Source organism: Atractosteus spatula, chromosome 5 (genome assembly GCF_055471065.1).
Source record: "Atractosteus spatula isolate fAtrSpa1 chromosome 5, fAtrSpa1.hap1, whole genome shotgun sequence".
Classification (NCBI taxonomy): domain Eukaryota; kingdom Metazoa; phylum Chordata; class Actinopteri; order Semionotiformes; family Lepisosteidae; genus Atractosteus; species Atractosteus spatula.
Genome location: NC_142710.1, coordinates 48,790,434 through 48,811,613, shown reverse-complemented (window position 1 = coordinate 48,811,613; position 21,180 = coordinate 48,790,434). Strand labels below are relative to the sequence as shown.

Sequence of the window (21,180 nt, the reverse complement as noted above, 5' to 3'; positions counted from 1 at the left end):
AAGAAAGACAGACCGTAAGGCAGAAATGACCAGTCTGAGTATCAATTCATAGAGATCTGTGGGTCGGAAAGTCTCCATGATAGCCAGTCTTCTAGAAATCTATTTCTAGTTGATTGGTTTCTTTTCTTCGTCTTAAAATGAAGTCCAGTACAACTCATAAGTGGAGTGGAATAATTTAATTTAGTGGAATGCAGAATGGAAAGGACATCTTAAAGTCAGTCTCTGGAGTGGGCTCTGAAGTATTTCAGGCAGTTTTGGGGAACTTTGTTGGCACTCTAGTACAGCCATATGGAACACTAATAAGAAATGTGCTCTGATTTAAAAAAAGGCAAGAAAAGAGCTTAACATGGTATAATAATGTTTTTTTTCCCAGATATGAGTAATAACAATTCAACAATTCTGAGTTTCCACTTAATTTTGATCTGTATATGGTTATGACTTAGGAAGGTGAATACTTTTGAATTTTGACATGAATAATTATTTTTGCTGAAGCTATTTTTCCTGCGTATGTTTAGTTGATCCCAGAATATATTTGTGGGATTGTTTCTAGAGTAATGGCTCGATCTGCATTTTCCAGAAAAATATGTATAATTTCTGCAAATTGTGTAGAATGTCTAAAAATTGCTTATCGAACTATATAGGAGTCATAAGTATCTGTAAAATGCCATGCAAGTGTTACCTGAGATGTTAAGTTTAGATTTAATTGTAAATTATACAGTTGCCAATGTGTAGATCCCATGTGCATGCTGTACTGTAACTGCAAGTGTAAGTTCAGTTATTGTGCAACAGCATTTAACATCAGCTTGGTTTTCACAGCAATATGAAGAAGGCATCCTGCAATTTTTAAGTATGTTTCCTAACATGAACAAAAGTTTAAGACTGTCAAAATGTTCCTCTGTTTGCAGCTGGTTTGTGACATAATGCTTCATCTTTTTCACTCTCAGCGAGGAGGAGCTGTCATGCTTCAACAGGCTGGATAATTATTTCCCTCTTATCCCCTCTACCAGGCCAAATCACAAGTTTCAACAAAAAGATGGGCCCCTTCCTCACTCTAAAGGCATCCATGCTGTTGGAATATGAAATGTATCTGAGAAAAACATTACAGTTTTGATAAGATGGTGCCAAAAAAAAAACACGAAGCGAATCCAAAAACCCTGTCTCCAGAGTAAAATCGCTTGCATTAAGTTTTAAATAGCATGAAATGTGAAAACACATTTCCAAAGTTCAGTCTAGATGATCAGTTTTTCAAGAAAATCATATCGTAGTTTTATTAAAATTGTGAAGGAAGCTTATACAGTATTGAACATAAGCGCTATTGTGGCCTATATAGCACTGGATAGTATCATCTAGTCTTAAGAATTCAGCATGTGTGTGCATAAGTCTTTTTGAAATACCTTTGGATTTATACCCTGAGTTCCAGTCTAATTAAAAAAACTGTAACCATCCCCTGCAGCCAGCATTAATAACCAAAAAAAAAACTGAAATTACATTGTGTGAAAAACATCCTAAAACTGGGAACACCGGGTTTTAAATGTGTGACAGGATAGAAATTGTGTTTATGGTATTTTATTTAATCCAAAGTGTTGATTCAAATTAACTTCTTTTATGTATATGTATCCATACAAATACATATAAAATAGTACAAAGGACAAATTTGCATGTAGCAACAAATATTCATTATTTATGAGGCATCACCTCTGCAGGGACTGCAGTAGATTCCCTCTTGTAAGAAAGATGGCTCTTGTAAATGTTCATGCTTCTTTCAATGCTGATCTCGACCTTTAACCTCCGAAGCATCCATGTATCAATCTGCAGTAAATTAGGGATTAGCTCAATAGAAAACGAATACTGCTGCTGAAGCCTGCATTTAATAGATAAACTAGAACAATGGATTTAATAGGCTACAGAGAGAGCATTTAATGCTTTAGCAAATTTTATTAGTTCTAACAAAGGATAAATGAATTTTCAGAGACAGATTACCAGCTTTCATCAAGGGTACAGTATTGTTAAGACTGAAAAGAGCTGTAAATGTGTACTTAAATGATAATTCAGATAGTCATTCATAAGCTTACCACAGACTATCGTTGTAAAATAAAAATGGCAAGTTTTGATGTCTCAGTGTTCTGAATACAGTAGATGAGGGAATGATTCATTGGATTGTTGTTTTCTTGATATTAGGTTATAAATGAAAAATCATTTGAGATGTTTACTACAGATTATTAGCTATTACATCCTTCTGTGATTTATTTAAACAGAATTAAATTCATTGGCTAATGATTGTTATGCAAATTATCTGAGTTACATCCATATGAATTTTGTAATACATTTGGAACATGTTTAATTACCCAGTTTTTGTAACCGGCATATTTCTTTGATGTTAAAATATAAGGCGCTAATTTTGTGTTTGTGCAGTAGAATTTTGTAGAATTTTGTCTCTGGTCTCTAAAAACAAAATACCATAACAACTCAAACCAGACAAAAAAAAATTCCACTTTGAAGTGGCTTACATTCTTAAGTAGAAATAAATACCATGTGGACATCAGTCAACGAGACCAAGAGCTAAAGCAAATTACACCAACAGAGGACAGAGCTGAAGGCTAAGATAGACAACTGGAGACACTTATTTTCCCAAAGGTTTATTTGAATCTAGAACAATATACTTGTCCATGCTGTTGAAGTCTTGAAGTCCTTCAAAAGATCCTTTGATCAATAGGTTACTGGCAACTGAACAAGCAAGTTGGAAGGAATGGTTTGCTCTTATTGGTAACCTTTCTAATGATATCTTCAGCAAGCTTTGTAATGCAGTAGACCACGGAAGACCATAGCAACTTAGCTGAAATTTGAGGAGCACTAGCAGGGATTATACACAGCAATAGAACTTCAGACACTTCCCTCGTCTTTTACAAAGTGAAATAGGAAAACATATAGATAGTCACACACAAAAGCAGACATAATTTCTTAATCTTCCATTTTTCACAGCTCAACTGGGAATTTAGTCACAGATCTGTACTGATGATGTGCATTAACATTAGTTCTCTCATGTGGCTATTCATTTAGTGGGTTCCCATCAAAATTGTAATGGTCCAACTCTTCCTAACCTTTGATTAAATGAAGCCCCACCTTGGTAACATTTTTTGACTCACTCCATTAAGCTGTTTGTTCAGGAGATAATGGGGAAATTAGTATGTAAATGCAGCTGGAATTGTAGAACATGCATCATCAGAAAACACAACTATTGCTGTTAAACTCAGTGTAAGGGGGACAGAATGTATGCAGAGTGAGTGTTTTTAGAAATAAATTACAATGATGCATGATTATTATTTCAATCCCTTAATCCCCTAGACAGATCTTATTTTGTCAGACAGATTTACAAACTGTATTCACCCATAGATTCCCAATGCGAAAGACAATACTGAAAAGGTCTGACATTTCAAATCAGCAATTACACAAAGAAAAGAAAAAGTGGTTTTCAAGGGTTGTTTCTCTCAAGTTGTGAAAGTGGTGTTTGTTAGCATTAATTTTTGTCAGCATTTCTTAATTCAAACCTTTCATCCAAATGAGTCCACCGGTTTTAATAATTACTGTGCAGAAATAGTTAAAAGAGTTCTGTTACACCAGTGGTAATATTTTGTTTCGTTTATTCTTTGAAGTTTTAGTTTGATTTTTTTTAATGTTTTTACGATTTTTCTGTAAATTCAGCATTGTGGTTGATGTTAATTAACAACTTTTTCTTCTCCTTGGCTTGAAATGAAAATCCGAATCTGAAAGGACAGGGGAATGATGTGAATGTCGTGATTGATAAGTCAGCTGTGGCATAACTGCCTGGGTGATGCAGCTGAAGCTATGGGTAGATTAAAGACATGGCTTGTTAATGACAAAGAAGTGCTTTCTGAGAAAACAGAAAGCAACATGTTATTGATTGCAGAAGCGATGCTAAGTATCAAAGTCTCTGAAATGGATGTTCTCGAAGTCATTTCTCCCCACCGCATTGTCACTCCTCAGATATACCTTACAGTGGATGTATCAATAAGAGCTGATTGTGTGTGTGGTGCTGCTCGGTAAGTGCAGAGGGTTCTCATTTTGATTGTAAGAGCTTTAATGTAACATTCAAAGAGACTAAACGTCTCCATCCAACTGAGTAAATATCTCAAGGGCATTGCTCAATTAATAAAACAAGTATTACTGCTGCTACTGATAGAATAATTGTCTGTCAAAGTATGAAAAGTATCACTTTTTATTATTAAAATTATTAGTAGTACTATTATTATTAATTTAGACTTTAAACAGCTTGTTCTCTATCTGAGTCTCTCTTTCATTGGGCTGGTAACAATACTGGATCATTGTTGATTGTGTGGGATTTTTTTTATCAGTTACTGTCCAGGCTATGAGGCAGTCCTACTTCATTGCCTTGTTTTTTCTTTGTTAACGGGCAAAGGATTTAATTCTGTTGAATTCAGAACAGATAAACGTCAGCATAGTGATGTTTACTACCTAGTGTTTGAAGTAAAGAAACAATAATGATGTTTAAATCGATAACCTTTAGCATTTTTATTTTAACTTTAGGGAGGCTTCAGTTCATGTATAAAAAAATCTAGAGGGAGCTGCTAGTCAGTTTGACCCAGTTAAGTGACACTGATATACAGAGAACTTTCTAGTATTATCCACCCCAGAAAGACATTTTAGGAGCACAGGGGATTTGTTGTCGCACCACAAAAGTAAAGAGATTTCTGTTCAGTTTACAGGGTGTGAGGTCAGTGCTGTACTTTTTTAATTTGGGAGTCAGTTGTCTTGAGGTCATTTACCACAGAAGAATGTTTATGATAATGAAATATTAACAGCTGAGCCAAATATCACAGGTTTTTTTTGTATGTGGGGGGGTGATATTGCATCATAATACAGATTGGTGTAACTGTATGGTTCATTTGAGTTTGGGCAACCATAGATATTTCTGTCAGGTTATAAATGGTAATTCATCTATTGTAGAAGAGGTCAGACTGTGTTAACTGTAAAGGAACACATAAAGGATAATTCTACGTAGAAAATTAAACAACTTTTTTGCACTTCTTCTGGAATAAGGTGTGAGGTTAGCTGAAATGGTTTTTTTTCTACTTTTCATTGTGGAATTAATCTTTTTTTAGAAGGTGCATACAGTAAGCATGTGTAATCTGCTTTGCCACATTAGGTTTGTAATAGCACACACCTGCTTAACATATGCTCAACATTCCCACATAAAATAGTGTAAATGCATTCTGTAATATATAATGGGAAAAGACAATTTTTTTGTCAATAGATGTGTTCTGGGAGAAGATTGATTCACCACATTGTTGACAGAATGCCTTGAGCATTTGCCTCTTTGGTAGCTACTGTAACTAACAGCTAGTTGAATGAAAAACATTTGCTAGAAAATTCCAGTAATAGCATACATTTGAAGAGTTTTAATTCTGCCTTTTTTGGTTTTCAGACCTTCCTTTTATGTATTTTTGTTCACATAATTTAATCAATTCAAATTGATGGATAATGTATAGGAAATTGTTTAGAAAAGTACTAATAAACGTGATAAACGTGAATAGGTGCAAGATTAGGTTGAGGTTAACTTTTACAACCCTTTTGCCTTTCTAGCATGTTGATGCATTGTGCCCTCTAGTGTTTATTATGGTGAACTGATTATTTTCAGCAGCCTTACACAAAGGGGATCGCAGTCATTTAGGTCTCACATCTTGAACTGAGAACATTTGTGCAGAAAACATTTTTGAAACATTTAGTGTAAGAATAAATGTTTGTCAGATATGTCATCTTATGAAAGGTCAAACATAGCACATCCGAATCCTCATGTATTAAGTGAAGGGTATAATTGTATGCAAAAATAAAAAGGCAACATTTTCTTAATTAAATTGCCTGTGAATTATTTATCTTTAGTAAACACACAAAATTATTTTAAGATAAATTAAAAATTCCAAAGAAAATTACAAAGATTATCATCTTTTTTTATAGTCTTACATGAAAAACTTCTTTAGTCTGGCACTGTTTTTCATGTGAATACACTTTCAAGTGTTATTGCTTAAATTGATACACTTCATAAAAGAGTATTGATCATGTGATTGACAAGTCACACACTTCATAAAAGAGTAATGATCATATGATTGATAAGTCAAAGGTGGGCTTCTTTATCCACAAGAGCAGTCTGTCAATCCACTCTAGTACTTTGTGGTGAAGGGTTTTGTCAGATTTTAATCACCCTAAGCCCTACAGTAGTTACTTACCAGCGTGGTGTTTAATTCACCTCAGCCACCCTTTCAAGAGACATCTGTTGAGCAGGTTCTTTCTGGGAAATAAACAGATCCAGCTATGGAGCTCTGCATTACATCAGGGTCAGCTACTGATACCAGTGATTTTAAGAATATGGTTTAATGTGAGACTGATTACAGCCTGAAAATTAATCCCTCTGATTGCTTTCTCCCTGTGACTCATGATTAGATTGTTAATTTGAACTTTGATTTGAAGCATTTAGTTACAGTTATGCTAGCAGAAGCTTGAATGTCACTCTCTTAAAGCAAGTTATATTGCTTCTTATTACTGCCTTCTCATGTAACCGGACACATTTTTTTTGCCATCAAGAAATATTTTTTTAATCTTGCTTCTACACGTTGCAGTTGTTTTTGTTCTAAGATTTGCAATCTTGGCTTAACACTTTGTAATTATACAGTATGTGCTTCACAACTCCAGCTTTAAACATATTTTAATGTGTCTGAAGAATCGGTTCGAAGAAAAGTCTTGTTTGCAATGAAAAAAATCCTCATCCTCTCTGTTTTTTAAAATGCTACTTGCTAAAGTTGCAGCTGCTACAAAATAATTTTTTTGGCGATGACTTTTTGTAGACTACTGCATTCAATATTGAGAGAGACTGCAGCATTGGTACTTTTTGGTATTTATGTAGAGTATTGATATCAAATGAAAGTTTTAGGTGTCTGAATAGTGGCATTGGGTAATAATTATAAAAATGTGTTCAGTATCAAGTTGATCATTTTGTATTTGACCAGCTTGTGTCATCTGAAAGCGGAGAAGACAAAACTGTGTAATTTGTGCTGGCAATTAATGGCTTGTGTGCTGGATTTTAATATTGGTTTTGTCAGTTTAACGCATTCTACACAAGTTCTTGGAGGTTAATTCTTAAAAAAATGCTCAATTGTTCACCACTGTCTAGGAGTTAGAACAATGGCAATACAGCTTTCCAGGAAGCTCCAGACCCATTTTGTTCCTCAGACTGTATCAGTGTAAGATGCTATAGTTTAAAGGCATACCTCTGAGCATGACATGATACCATTTTTTGAAAATCCTAGACTGTGATCAGGTGATTTACTTAAGAGGTACATATGAAATATAGTAACCTTGAACTGTGGTTCTACTTACTGGTTTCAGCATATGAAATTTGATACTCAGACCCAGGTGTAACGTAACCACAGTCTGTTGCCATGAATTCTTAGTTCTTACTGTGCCTCCCTACTAGCTCAGCAGCATAACCACCTTGTAGTCAGATCTCACCAGATCGCAGTAGCTAAGCAAGGCTTGGCTCAGTCAGTACTGGGATGGGAGATGTCTGAGGAAAACCAGGTTGTTGCTATAAGGGTAGTAGTGGGTCTTCTTTCCTTTGGACCAGATTTTCCAAACCAGTGCCCCAATATGATGACAGGGCACACTGTGCTGTAGGAGGTGTCATCATTTGTTAAACAGAGGTCATTAAGACATCTCATGTCACTGTTTGGAAGTACAGTATACTGTAGTAATGATAACCCTGGTGTCCTGGTTGAATTTCAGTCTGATCTTTCAAAATCTTGCCTACCAAAAGTGTCCCCTGAATTCAGTTGTGCAGTTTTTTTCTTCTATGCCTGATCTGTTGTGTAGTGGGGTTCCTGCATGGTAAATAATCGCCTCATATAGGGCTTTACTTCAGTGTGGATCCTGTCCTACATACGAAGTGCTTTAGTATTATTTTTGGGAAGAAAGGTGCTGCATAAATGCAGTGAATTAAGAGAACATGAAAACTAAACAGCTCTGTCTTGATTGTCTTAAATTTTGGGAGCTATGTTTTTCTATGTACAGTATTGTGGGCACAAATGTGTTTTATGGCCACATTATTTAGGCATCAACATCCAACAGATAAATCACATCTCTGTTGTTGTAAGTCATAATGTTGTGAGTAGGTATTTATGGTTGTGTTTTGAGTGATTTATCCCTGTATTTGTGAAGCAGACACTGTAAACATATGTCATCATGGTAATAAACGTATCATCTTGGTATGGAAAACCATTACGGATGTTTTCCCCCTGAATAGAGCAGACCAACTTACTTTTTAAGAGGTTTGACAAGACAATAAGTAAAAAGAGATTCTGAAAGCATCATGAAGCTCTGCACAGTGAGTGTTGCTTTAATATTTAAAGGTTTTACAATATAAGAGAGAATATTGTCAGTATATCACAAGCTAAATTGTCAGATATCATTCAGGGGTGACAGTGATGAAGAAGATCTCCGCCTGAAGACTTTGTCATTCTCCTTGAGATCTGACAGTTGAAATAGATTAATGTATGACCTTGCTGAAGAAGTAACAAAGAGAAGTGAAAAAAACAGTCAATAGTTGTACAGTAAACAGTGTTCCTGCATAAAGCAATGTCATGTTCAAGCTAAATTAATTGTTACATTTTTGTATGTATTTTTATTTTTATATGGATTAACGTAAATAAATGTTCCCCATGGATAAAAAATGGAATTCCATTTTAAACACAGAAGAAAGTGACAATAATACAGTTATTCCTTATAGGTTATTTATATGCTTGTGGTCTTTTAGTGTTTCCGTACCACTTACTTTTTTAAGTGAAAGCTAGAAAAAAAAATATTTGTAAGTGTCCAAGAAAATATGTCAAAGTTGCATAGTCTGTCAGGTAAGTTTATTGCACAGATCATGCAAGGAGCAACCATCATAATGCTAGAGATCCACACATAACCTGTTATATTAAAAAGAGTACAGTGCAAGATACAGAAGGAGTAACAGACCAGATGATGATTATGATAATATGGTTACATACAAAGAAAATTAACCATAATCATGGTTTTCCAGTTTATTGTTAAAAGAAGAAATAAATCCATTTCATTATTTTTCTGTTAATTTGATGTCCACCTTTATTCCCTAGCTAGACAGATTGAAGTTGTTAACATTTATGTGACAATGATCAGAAGGGAGAAGAAAGCTGACCTTCCCACTGTATTTGTCTGGTTTTTGATTCATGTTTAAATGTCTGTGTATTTCAGCACTTTACCTGTTGGCCCTTTGAATTGCCTGGGAATTTGTTCTGTACGTGGATGGCATTGTGATAAAATATTTAATGGGCAAGGAGCAAGCTAAAATGGGCAATAAGGGTTTTGTCACATAGTATTTTCACTTCTTGATAATGTGACAAAAATGATGTAATTGTAGTCTGTATTTCTCCAGTTTCAGTTTTAGAGGAAAAAAACTAGCTGTATAACTTGATTGTCAACATAAACTTTTTTTAAAAAGATATTGGGCTTCTTGCTTTGATCTGGCATTCTTACATAGTCACCCAAGTACATGTTTAGTGACTGGTGCTAGCCAGACAGTATGTCACCATCAGGCTTGGTGTCGGAGAGAGATAAGAAAGGCTTTAGCCTAATTAGTTTTTGCATTAAGATTGAGTCCAATCAGTGGGAGGGGGATGTCTACACAGGGACCAAATCCCCCACAATCCCTACTTTTTCTTAGCCTGTGCAGTGTTTGTTTCTGGGTAACAGCTCAGAGCTTGCATAATGTAATATGTTATTCATAAACAAAATTGACATTTCACCAATTCTATGTGGTGATAAAAGATTTCCTTGAGCATCCAGGTGATGAACATCTATGTTGGTTATCAGAGGTGTTATTCCATGTCATGAATGATAAGTTAAAGGATCAGTTGTGCAGTGAAGGATATCTACTTATACCGAAGCCTCATCCTTTGTCTTTATTATTCAATGTTAATTCATAATGACCGTATCTGGAGTTTAGAATGATGCTCTGTGAAGGAGACCACTACTAATGCTAGATACTAATATTAAAACTTTTTCTAGAATTCTTTGAATGTATAGATTTGATGTATAAATTAAGTCAGTGCGTGCAAGACAATTGAAGTGACACTGTTTCATATCTTTGGGACATTGAACCTCCCCAGGAATTGGGCTAATATGAGATAAATTAATCTCATAATTAATACATTGTGCATTTTGTTTTTTGAAATGTACAGCACCAATCACTCTATATATTCAGTCATGTGTAGTGACTAAAATGTCTGTATCCGGGGTATGTTTTCAAAACTTAACAATAATTTATATTATTAGGAATAGCAAAAGCAATGAAAGAGAAGTATGTGTCCCAAAGATGACTCTCAAATAATTAATATTTATCTGTTCTATGATGCTGTTTGTTTTTTCAAGAAGAGCAAGTGTTTTGCCTTTAAATTAAGAGCCATTTGATTAATTTTGTAGATCATATAACATTTTCTTCCAGGGTGTATTTTTTTGGAAAATGATCATATTACATCAATTACATCACTTACAGATCATAACAAGTTAAGGTATTTAATATTGTATTGTTAAGTGTATTTGAATACTTTACCATTTACTGAGAGCAGTCTGAAATCCTTTTAATTTATTCAATCTTTTACTTTCAATGTTTCATAAATATATCCACAAATGGATCGGATTCCAAAAACCACATCATGTTTACAATGAAAGACAGTCCTTTTAGTGGGTGGTTACAAATTTCACTGCTAAGCCTTCATGCCATGTATAACCCATGACTTTTTCTTTAAGATCTAAACTTCATTACAACCAAATAGCTAGCATATGCCTTGTGCAATGTGTCTAACAGATTAGCAGAGATTATAAATAAACATGTGGAATTAATCCTATCTTCCTACACTTTGCTCTTCAGACAACTGCTCTCAGTAATTACAGTATGGAGAGTCAGTCATGACCAAATTGCTTCCTAGATTTTCTTGTTTTTCAAAATAAATGCAGCAGTACTGCGGCGATGAAATATTAATTCTCTTAAGAAGAATGGATTCTGAACTCTATGCACTTGTAAATTGAACAGTAAAATATCTGTTTCAGAACCATCCACTCTGTAAGCCCCTGTTATGTTCTTAACTTTAGAATAATGATGCATTCATCTTTAATTAAGGACAAAATACCATGTGTTGAAATCCTGCTTTAAAACGTTTGTGCAACCTCTACACTACAGTTGGCATCTACAAGCAACAGATAGGTTTGATTGTACACGTTTGATTTCACTTAAAACAGTCTAATAAATAGACTTTCAGTTGCAGGCACTGTGTTAGTTTGAGGAACTTTACACAGCTTCCATCACCTTTCTTGGACAGAACAATATAGCATTTTGGTGGACCATGCAGTTGAAACCAATTACATTCATCACAAATTCAACCATAAAAACCTTGTTGGAAGAATGAGGTGGAATTGGGCTTCAGGTAGTTCTTGTGGATTGCATGCAGTTCCCTATTAAGGCTGTTTATGATATTTGGTTGGACGGAGGGGGTTCTAGTTATGTATCCAGTGATTGTATACTAGTAATATGAAGTTCACAGTGTAGGAATCACATTCCTTCATAGTGGACAAGTGTTGTTTTAGGCAGTAGGTCTATTAAAGACCTATAAAACACATTGAGAAATTATTCCTATTAGATTTCTTTACAAGCATTACAATAGGTAATAGATTGTAAGGTTAACTGTTCGTTTTGTTTTATTTTCAGTATATCACAAAAGTTTCATTTCAGGGCTGTATGTGCTACTGTATGAAGTGGGGGATTGTTCTACAGTTACTGATGTGTTTCTGTTTCGGGAGCTGTATTTCTCTGGCTCTTAAAAGCCTCTTTTCTTCTGTCAATATCTCACACTTTTCAGTAGAGAGCCAAAGGCTAAAATTCATAGCTAGGCAGAAAGAACTGTGACAGTTATTCGATTCTGGCAGAGCTCTCAGCCAATCTTCTAGCATATCCATACCTCAGAAGTTAACAGTAGTTTATCAGATGTTAGCTCTTCACCTTTATCTATCATTGAAGTACTGTCGGACCATGATTTGGCAACATTCTTTGTATTGTCAATGTGCTTTGACACAGCTCCCAAAGAACTGTATTCACCCAGCTCAGCAGCCAGTTGTTTTGTAACAATGATTCTAAGTGACCATCCATAGAAATACTAGACTTACAATGACTGAGTTACAATGTGGCCAAAATACTGGTAGATGGACTAAATACTGCTTTTTTTATAAAGGCTAGTTTTCTTTGTTTTGCAACTGCTTTAGTAATATGAAACTGTGAAAGTGAGCCAATGAAGAAGCTGTTCTGAAATATATTTAGGAATATCTTACATGGCATTTATGATGCCTCATGTGGAATTGTTCAGATGATGCTAAATGTAAAGTTGAGAACTGCAACCCACATTAAACAAATCTTTTTCAGTCTTACGATGGTAAAATGACATTGGATTTGTCTGTGGCCTCTGGACTGAAACGTTTTTCCTCCACACATTAGGTTTTGATTTTTAATCTAAGTCTTAATAAGAGTCTTTTTTATTGCAACTGTATGGTCTGAAATGCTTGTTCTTTTGTTGGAATATTTAAGCTGTCGTTTTCTCTCCTTTTTAGGTTGAAGCCATCCTTGTCAACATCTTTGGTGGGATAGTGAATTGTGCCATCATTGCCAATGGAATCACTAAAGCTTGCAGAGAACTGGAACTGAAGGTGCCTTTAGTTGTCAGGCTTGAAGGTGAGCTCATATACTGTACACAGCACAGAATGCTCCTGCGTACAGTATGTTATACACAACCTTTCCAACATTTTTAAAGTACATCAAAAGTTATGCAGTTCCTTCTGGATCCCACTCTTACTACTACAGAAGAGAACTGTATTGATTACCCAATCTTTCTGCAGTTTCCTGTATGTCATTTACCAATTACTGATACAGCATTTTTGGTATGTTACTGGAAAGTGTAAATAATTTCACTTTAATAAATAAGTAAATAATTTCAAATAGCCCAAATGACCCCTCTCTTGTAGAGATATGTTTTAATATTACTAACATCTAAGTAAGCTGAAACTGCAAAATTAGATTTTCTGAAGTTATGGATGGTTACATCTTTGCATTGACTAACAGTAAACCTGAAATTGTATATAGAAAAAGTTTAAATAGCATCATAGGCATTACATATTCATTGTTCAATCTTTTTTCTAAAAGAAAACAACCATCAAATTAGTGAATTGACTAATTCTGTCTGTGTAATTCTTTGCAATCAGCCAGAAACCTTTAGGTCTTAAATTTAAAGGGTAACACACAAGCCTGATCAATAATCTTTTCTTTCCTCACTTTCCACCCGAATCACAACAGAGGTATTGGCTATCAGATTATTCATCTGGAAGTGTTTAATGTCTTTACTACCTATTGATTGGTACATGAACCTGTCTACAAAATGGCAGCCTGTAAATGCTGAGGATTTTATCACGCTGGAGTGCTTTTTGTCCTTACTTACAAAGGACAGAATTTGTGTGGGGTGCAGACAGCAGCCATCTATATAAACTGATGAATTGTGTGTTCAATATACTGTAGTATTGAAGAAGATGCTGGCTTTTTCATACTAACTCCTAAGAGCTCACACTTGTCAGGAACTGCTGTGAACCATAAACAGGTTAATTTCTTTTATGATGTTTAAATTGAAACATGGTGTGATATATTCAGAATTTCAGGGCTTTGTCTTGAGCCAGCTCTCTTCTAAACAGTTTTGAGACACACTGAGTGTGTTTTTTTTAGTTTTTAATTGAAATCACATCTGGTACTGGAATGGGATTTTAGTTAATTGGAGGTTTCTCAAGGAAGAAGGTCACCGACAGAATGCCATTCATACGAAGCAGGTCATAGCCACCAAATTAAGTCTCACTGCTGGAGTATTTAGGACAAGGTTTTACTCTAGTCATTATAAAGTACAGCATTTGAATGAAGAATCACTTAGAATCAATCAAATCTGTTCGGCTTAAAGAAGGATTTTTTGACAAGAGTCTCTTCTCAATGGATTCTAATTGCAAGCTGTTCTGCAAGAGGATAAACCAGAGATTACCCTGCTGTGTGAAAATTGCACGTTATTAATTGGAAGCCTTCACTCAGTTCATCTGTGAACCAGATGCAAGATTGCCTTTGTAAAAAAATAGGAGTAGTAGGAGTATGAATTGGATCTGAATACAAGGGAATCATCCTGTGTAGTTACAACGATTGGTCTGGCGTTTTTTATCTTTCAAACTGCGTTATCTTTGCATTTGTCATTGCTTTTTTCTTTTGGCCTGTTTAGCTCTTGCGAACAACAATGTCTCTGAACATTAATTTTTATTCTACAATGCAACAATGCACTTGTTATGCCAGACATTAGTCTGTCTTGCCATTGCTGTTGCCTCTAAATGTCACTGAGATTATTTCAGTTTGTTGTTCTATTACATGCCTATTACATAACACCATACTTGTAAGGATACAAGGCAAATGTAATACACTTTTAAACAGGTGAATCAGAATGACTGTCCATTCACATAAAAAAACATTTTTACCTTAGATGACACTCCACTTTATCTGTGGCAAATAACTAAAGAAAAATAAACATCTTAATATTCTTTATTTTTCTGCACTTTAACATATTCACAAAATATTATTATATGTGAATGGGCTAGATGTCTTATTGTACATATGTGCAGTTTCTGTGAAGAAATTAAGTTTTTAAAGTGATCGCAGTTGTATTGATTTTTCAATTAATAATTCATTTTTGCTGCAGTTTTCCCAAATGTTAGCGATTCGTCCTTAAAGGAATTCTCAGGATATCACAGTTTTCAAACTTGATTAGAACAGCGTTGCTCCTGAGGTCTGTTCATGATGACTTCCAAACCACTGACAATATCATTATGGATGTAATTGAGTTATCTGGAGGCAAGAGCACAGAGGATGTTCACTCAAGCTAAAACTGCAGATCACACATAAAGCAAAAAAGATAGCGAAGGCCTGTTGCCTCTGGGCTTCAGCAGCTACAGGTTATGGGAATTTTGCAGGTAGAAGTATTTCCTTCATCTGCTCAGCCTTTAAGAATATAGATTTCATATTTATCTACTTTGTAAGACAGAGTTAATATTAAAGGAATTATTAAATGCACGATTTTCTGGAACAGCCTTTTAATGAGTAAAATTGTTAAGCTAATGGGACCCCCTCAAATACAGTACACACATCCATTAACATTTCATATCCAGTCCAAGAACATCCAAGAACATGGAGCCATACTGTAGTGGCTCACATAAAAAGTTGCTGAAGTAAGTCTGTCTCTCTCTGAGCATATGCAGTATTTGTGGGAAAGTTTAAATCACTGTATATCTATTTTAATGCCATGTTTAAGAGCAATAGGTTGTACATCGTGGAAAAATCCATACTGTGCTATAATTACGAACATTTAACCTAACAGTATTTTCCTGAATATTATTAAGTTACAGTACATATCCTCCAAAGCACTGTTGATCTATGATGTTTACCTGCTCATAGATAAATTGCTGCCATCTGTTTTACTGTCAGTGTTTATACAGCCCATGTAAATAAACTTTGAGAAGACATCTTTCCATTTCAAAGTTCATACATTAAAGTAATACAGGAAAAACCTGTTACTTAACTTTAAAAATGTTAAAGTATACCTTCCTTATTCATAGTAAATTTGTGATGTATCCTCCCTGGTTGATAAATCTAAGTATAGGCATGGCACTCTTAAAACACTGCAGAAATCATTGTAAATAGATCTCTGCCACCACCCAGTGGCAGGAGGTTAATGGTAAAACTCTTGTCATGAATTCTGCCAGACCTTCAAATAGCCCAGTGAGCACTCTTGTGTACTAGGATTATCTTAAACCACTACTAGGTTTTTAATTTTAATGTTAGATTTAACTGTCAAAAGCTTATTCAGGATTTGTAATATCATTTATAGGATTGTTTTTTAAATAACCTATGTACAAAATTAATTTGACTAGGCAAACGTATGCAGTAATGTCTTTTTTTCTGGGTAGAAATGTCAGGCACAGCCTGTGTTCAAAACAAATAATACATACTTGTGGATAACAGAGAATGACAGCATAGTTTGGGTTTTATGTAAATTTAAATAAGGCAATCCTCTTAGCAGATGTGCATCATGCATTTTTAAAACAGGTGGACTTAAAACAGGAGTCAGTCTGGAAAAGAATCTTGGTAGTGCACTGCATCCACCTTCTGTAGTATAAAGTTAAGAGTCTTCTCCCAGAAATATCACTAGACAACAGAAATACTTAAACTTGTTGTAATTAGATGAAAGAAGGTTGCCATTTTATAGCAGTACATTGTGTTAGTTTTGCATTGAACATCAGAACTGTACAATTCCTTTTTTAAACAATTTTTTAAAATAAAAAAATATTTTAGTGTTTACTGTTTCGATCACTGGCCATGTAAAATAGATTACATGAACAGAATTGATTGTTGTAAGAGACTTGATGAGATTTTGAATTTGCTCCTACTTTTTAAACAGTAAAAATAAATATTAGTTGTCTTTCAAAGGGCTCGCAGTAAAATCCAACACTGGTTTCAAGTTCACAAAATTTCGAATATTATGAACAGTGATGGTTACCCTCTGATAACAGCTTGCTTTACAAAAAGAAAACAGGTGTGGGTTTTGTGGCCTGCAATACTGAAATGAAGACCGCAGAAACTCTGGGAATACAGAGAACTCTGTAGATTTGAATGAGGCTGTTTGGAGGAATTATACTCTATGTTGTTACCTTAACAAAGTTTAATATGTTTAGTGCTAACAATAGAGTTTAAAACCAAAACCAATCTGATCTTCATGTGAATTAGTTCATGCACTGCTCTTTCCGCAATACGCCTTTCCTAAAAGATATAACTGTACCAAGTTCATACAAAAGAAATAGAAATCCAATTGCGTTTGCGGGTGCATGCTGTTTTCCCAAGGTCTCCTTGAACAGTCTGCTCATAAATAAATACTTGATAAATAAGGTAGGCGTCTGGCTGGAAAAGATTGCAATATGCAAATCTGCACACGTTATACAAAAGAATTGCATTCACCTGTAAAAGCATCATTGCATTTAAAATGGGATTGACACTTGTTTCCACTGCGTAGCTTCTTGCACAAGATGGCATACATTTTAGACAATGAGCCACTAGTTACAGAGAGGACAAAAAGAGAAGCAAAAGAAATCCAATCTTTCAAAGAGACTGAAAGATAATTGTCTGCACTCCCTGTGCTTCTGGAATAGGGTCAGTGTTACCTAACAGGAATAAGTGGCATTTTTATAATGGATGGATGGATTAAGTGAAGTTACTTAAACCCATGTGATCAGTCAGGAGAGATTGCTGTATTTTTTTTTAAATTCAGAACCTATATTTATATTGACATAGTACAGTATAAATTCACAGAGATTTAAAATCAAATTTCAAAAGCACATCGAAATCATATGCATTATGATGTATATTTTTTTTCCATAAATTACATATTTCTCTGCCAGAAAATCTGCTTGATAATGATGAGAAATGCAGATTTGTGCAGCAAACCCAAAATTTCAAGATTATTTATATATGTTTGGCTATTTTTATTTTGGAGAGAGATTTTGTAGACTGAAGTGTGTCACTAGCCTTGCTGTACCTGTAATGATTGCATTACCTTGTGATCACTAGATCCCTCAACAGTTAAAACATGTCTGCTAAAACATGTTTATAAGGTAATTGTATTCTGATTCAACAGACAGCATTCTGTTTTTGCAAACAGAAAATTCATTTTGAACATTGTGTCTAAATATGAGTAGGCTCATTGCAGCACTACCCAAACTGAAAGATGTGAATGTGATTGACAGTTTGCCATCTCTTTCAATTAATCTATCCTCATTTGGTTGGATGTTTCTCCTTTAATGAGAACCATTCAGCAATTTGACGGTGTGAAACTCCTCACTCCCTACAATGTCTCATATGATTTACTGGCACTCCTATGATTGGCAATGTCCTTTTGAACCAAATTTGGGAAGTTGGAAATGTTACAATTAATAGATGTGCACTGTGGAGAAGCTTATAAAAAGACAACGGAATCAGTGTTTGCAGTGTTTTTCCTGTTCGATTTGTTTAGTCAGAATTGATTTTTTCATCTTTAAATATTTATGGGATATTTTCAAGTACTTTAAGAGGGAACATACTGTGTTTTGAATGTAATGCAATTTCCTTCAAATGCACAAGTTATTTTGTTTATTTTCAGTGCGTGTGTGTTACCCTTATTTGCATTGTTACAGCCCATTGCTCTAACCATTATCTATTCATCAATATTCATTTTGTGGGTCCTGAGGCTCATGACCAGTTCTACCCTTAACATCCATTGGCTAGTCCATTTTCCAAACCTTTAACTACTGACACTGTAGACCTTTCTGTAGAAGAGTCGACATTACCTCCAGATTCTTGGCTTAACGCAAACTCTGGTAAGCAGAGTCTTCATGAATATGATTGTTGATCGCAATCCCATTACATTTTTGTACAATGACAGAAAAATCCATATTCTGATTTTTTTTCTTTCTCTTAATCCTGAACAAGCATGCAGATCACCAGTCTAAACTAGAAAGCAGGGCTTATCTCAAAAGCAGAAAAATGATGATCAAAGTGTCTTTGTTCTATTTTGGCTGCCATCTTGCCAACACCTGACAGTTGACATGGGCGGTACAAAAAACTGGGGTTTTGGTGCTACCATCTCTTCCTTGTAGTCTTGCTCTGTGAATGGAGTCAAATACAAATAACATGAAAATAATAATGATTTAAAATAGCATGAGCCATTTCTTGAACACCCTATATTTCTTAACATTTATGAGACTCGTATGTCAAGTTGTTGAACAAAAATAATAGTTTTGAATAAGATTTTTATTTTTATAAACAATAAAAAACAGCAATCAGAAACTGGAACATGACAAACCCTCCTACCTTCCTCTCATCCACACCTACAGTGGCAACCCATTCCTAAAGAGGAGAGAAAAAAACATGTTTTGTGTTGCGAAGAGACCTTCAGAAATGTTGTGATTGTCCTTTTGAAATTTTAGTTGTGTTCATTCAGTACTTTTCCCATAACTGAAGGTTTCTGTTTTGGTTTGTAGGAACCAATGTCCAGGAGGCCAAACGCATCCTGAGTGAGAGTGGGCTGCCCATCACCTCCGCCAATGACCTGGACGATGCTGCACAGAAGGCTGTAGCCAGCATCGCCAAGAAATAACCAGTCTCTCCATTTCTTCTGATACACTCAGTGACCTCAATGGAAATGCCACTGGCAGCATTTTGCATAAAATTAATTAAAGAACTCATTATTTTCTCACGTTGATTCCTTAATAAGAGCAGTGCTAAATGCATACTTAATGAGTAGGTCTGCTTTGTGTTTTTCTAGGGAAAAAAATTTGGTTTCTAAATCATTAGTTAAGCTGCAAATATTGGAATCATTCCTTTTATTAAAGTCAGCAAAAGCTCCAGTTGTTCAAATAAAATAAGCGAACCAGACAGCAGTCCGCAAGTTGTAAGAAGATGTAATATCATCATAGAAAACTGAAGAACAGTTAAATATAGTCATATCATTGTGCTTTTTAACCCAAAGTTAAATCAAAAATTAAACAATACTTGTTTCCCTTTTAAGTACTATGCATTACTGTGAACAGTTTCTATGTTTTCTAATTTCTAAAGGTTTATAATCTTTAACAAAACTGAAGTTCTCTGTAGATGTTTTTCTATTAATTCAGAGCCAGTGTTTGGTTAAATTAAGTGTTATGTACAGTACATTTTATATGTATAATCTTTAAGCCTACTCAGACTTGCTACTCCTTGTGGTGGTAACCTGTAAATTAGATTTGACTGCCTTAATGTGAAAAAGGCACCAATTCCATTCTGAATTTCACCAATTAATGCCTTAATGTGTGATCTTCAAAGTTAGTGTTCACAATATTTCTAGAACTAGATGATGCTTCTTGATCATAGAACGTTCCCTTCAAATCTTAAGATAAAGTGATCAAGTTTTTCCTTTAAATTAGAGGCATTTTAGAATTCTGGGCTTATTTTTCTCTTAATAAAATGCAGTTTTCATTTATATCATCCCATATCATTGTACACCTATTTCTAGGTTTGTGACATTTTAATGCTTTCTTTTAGACTGTATTCATCTTAAATAATGTTTTTTGGTCATGTTCTAGAGGTTACTTTCAACAACAGTCTAATCCATGCTGACAATTTCGTCTGATTTACTTGTAAATTTACTTTTTTGTAGTCCATATCACTTACAGAGCAACATTTAATCCTCCTCTACCCCTGTCTCAAATAAAAAAATGAATATTTCAAAAACCTGTCTGGAAAAACTTAAATGAGATAGGCTTGTGTTATTTTGTAGTGTGGATGCTTCAGTGGGCTTTCTTCAATGGCTTTTCATTTATGTTGGCCAGTGTGTTTTCAGCAATTCAATCAGAATTCTGTTTCCCTGTTTATTTCAAGGGGGGGCATTTAATGTTTTGCCTGTGTACTGAACAAAGGGAGTATTTTTGCAGAGAGGAGCAAAAACAAATTGTCCTGTGGAAAAGAAACTAAGGCCTTAAGGCATACCTTTTTATTAACACTTATTTTTAAGTTCCCTGGTTGATTTTGAAGAAAATATAAATATTCTTAGTACATTTATCACCTCTGCACAGCTTGATAATTTTTTACATGTGCTTCACACATTGAATCTGGTTACTGCACCAGCAAGTTTCAAAATGTGCTGCTCTGATGCTTTGTTGTAAGGAATTTTATCTATCTTGCCTTTAATAAAACATGTTTTAGTAATTAATTTTGGTTGGAATAAACATTTCATATCCCTTTTGATGTGTGTTTCTGTTTGTACAATATGTATGTCCACACTTCTGTGTTCATGTATTTTTTAGGTTCAGCTGTTTTTGTTTATATTTAATGTACTGTACGACACTTTAGCATACTGTACATGTCTATAGGGTGTTTGATGAGGCTGTTTCATTTGTTCTCATTGCATTCCCTTTTGAATCAGGTAAGTTCTGTTTTGAATCAAATGAATACTTTAC

General features: G+C 34.7%; 1 protein-coding gene across 1 annotated transcript in view; it reads left to right on the top strand.

Annotated features, from left to right (window-relative positions):
* The window catches only part of suclg2 (succinate-CoA ligase GDP-forming subunit beta), a 116,432-nt gene extending 95,470 nt beyond the window's left edge, over positions 1-20,962 (top strand). Inside the window, exons 10-11 of the mRNA XM_088916469.1 lie at positions 12,703-12,823; positions 19,231-20,962. Of these exons, the coding sequence (XP_088772595.1) occupies positions 12,703-12,823; positions 19,231-19,346 (237 nt within the window). The 3' untranslated portion in view covers positions 19,347-20,962. The remainder of the gene's footprint in view (positions 1-12,702; positions 12,824-19,230) is intronic.
* Positions 20,963-21,180: the final 218 nt, after the last annotated feature.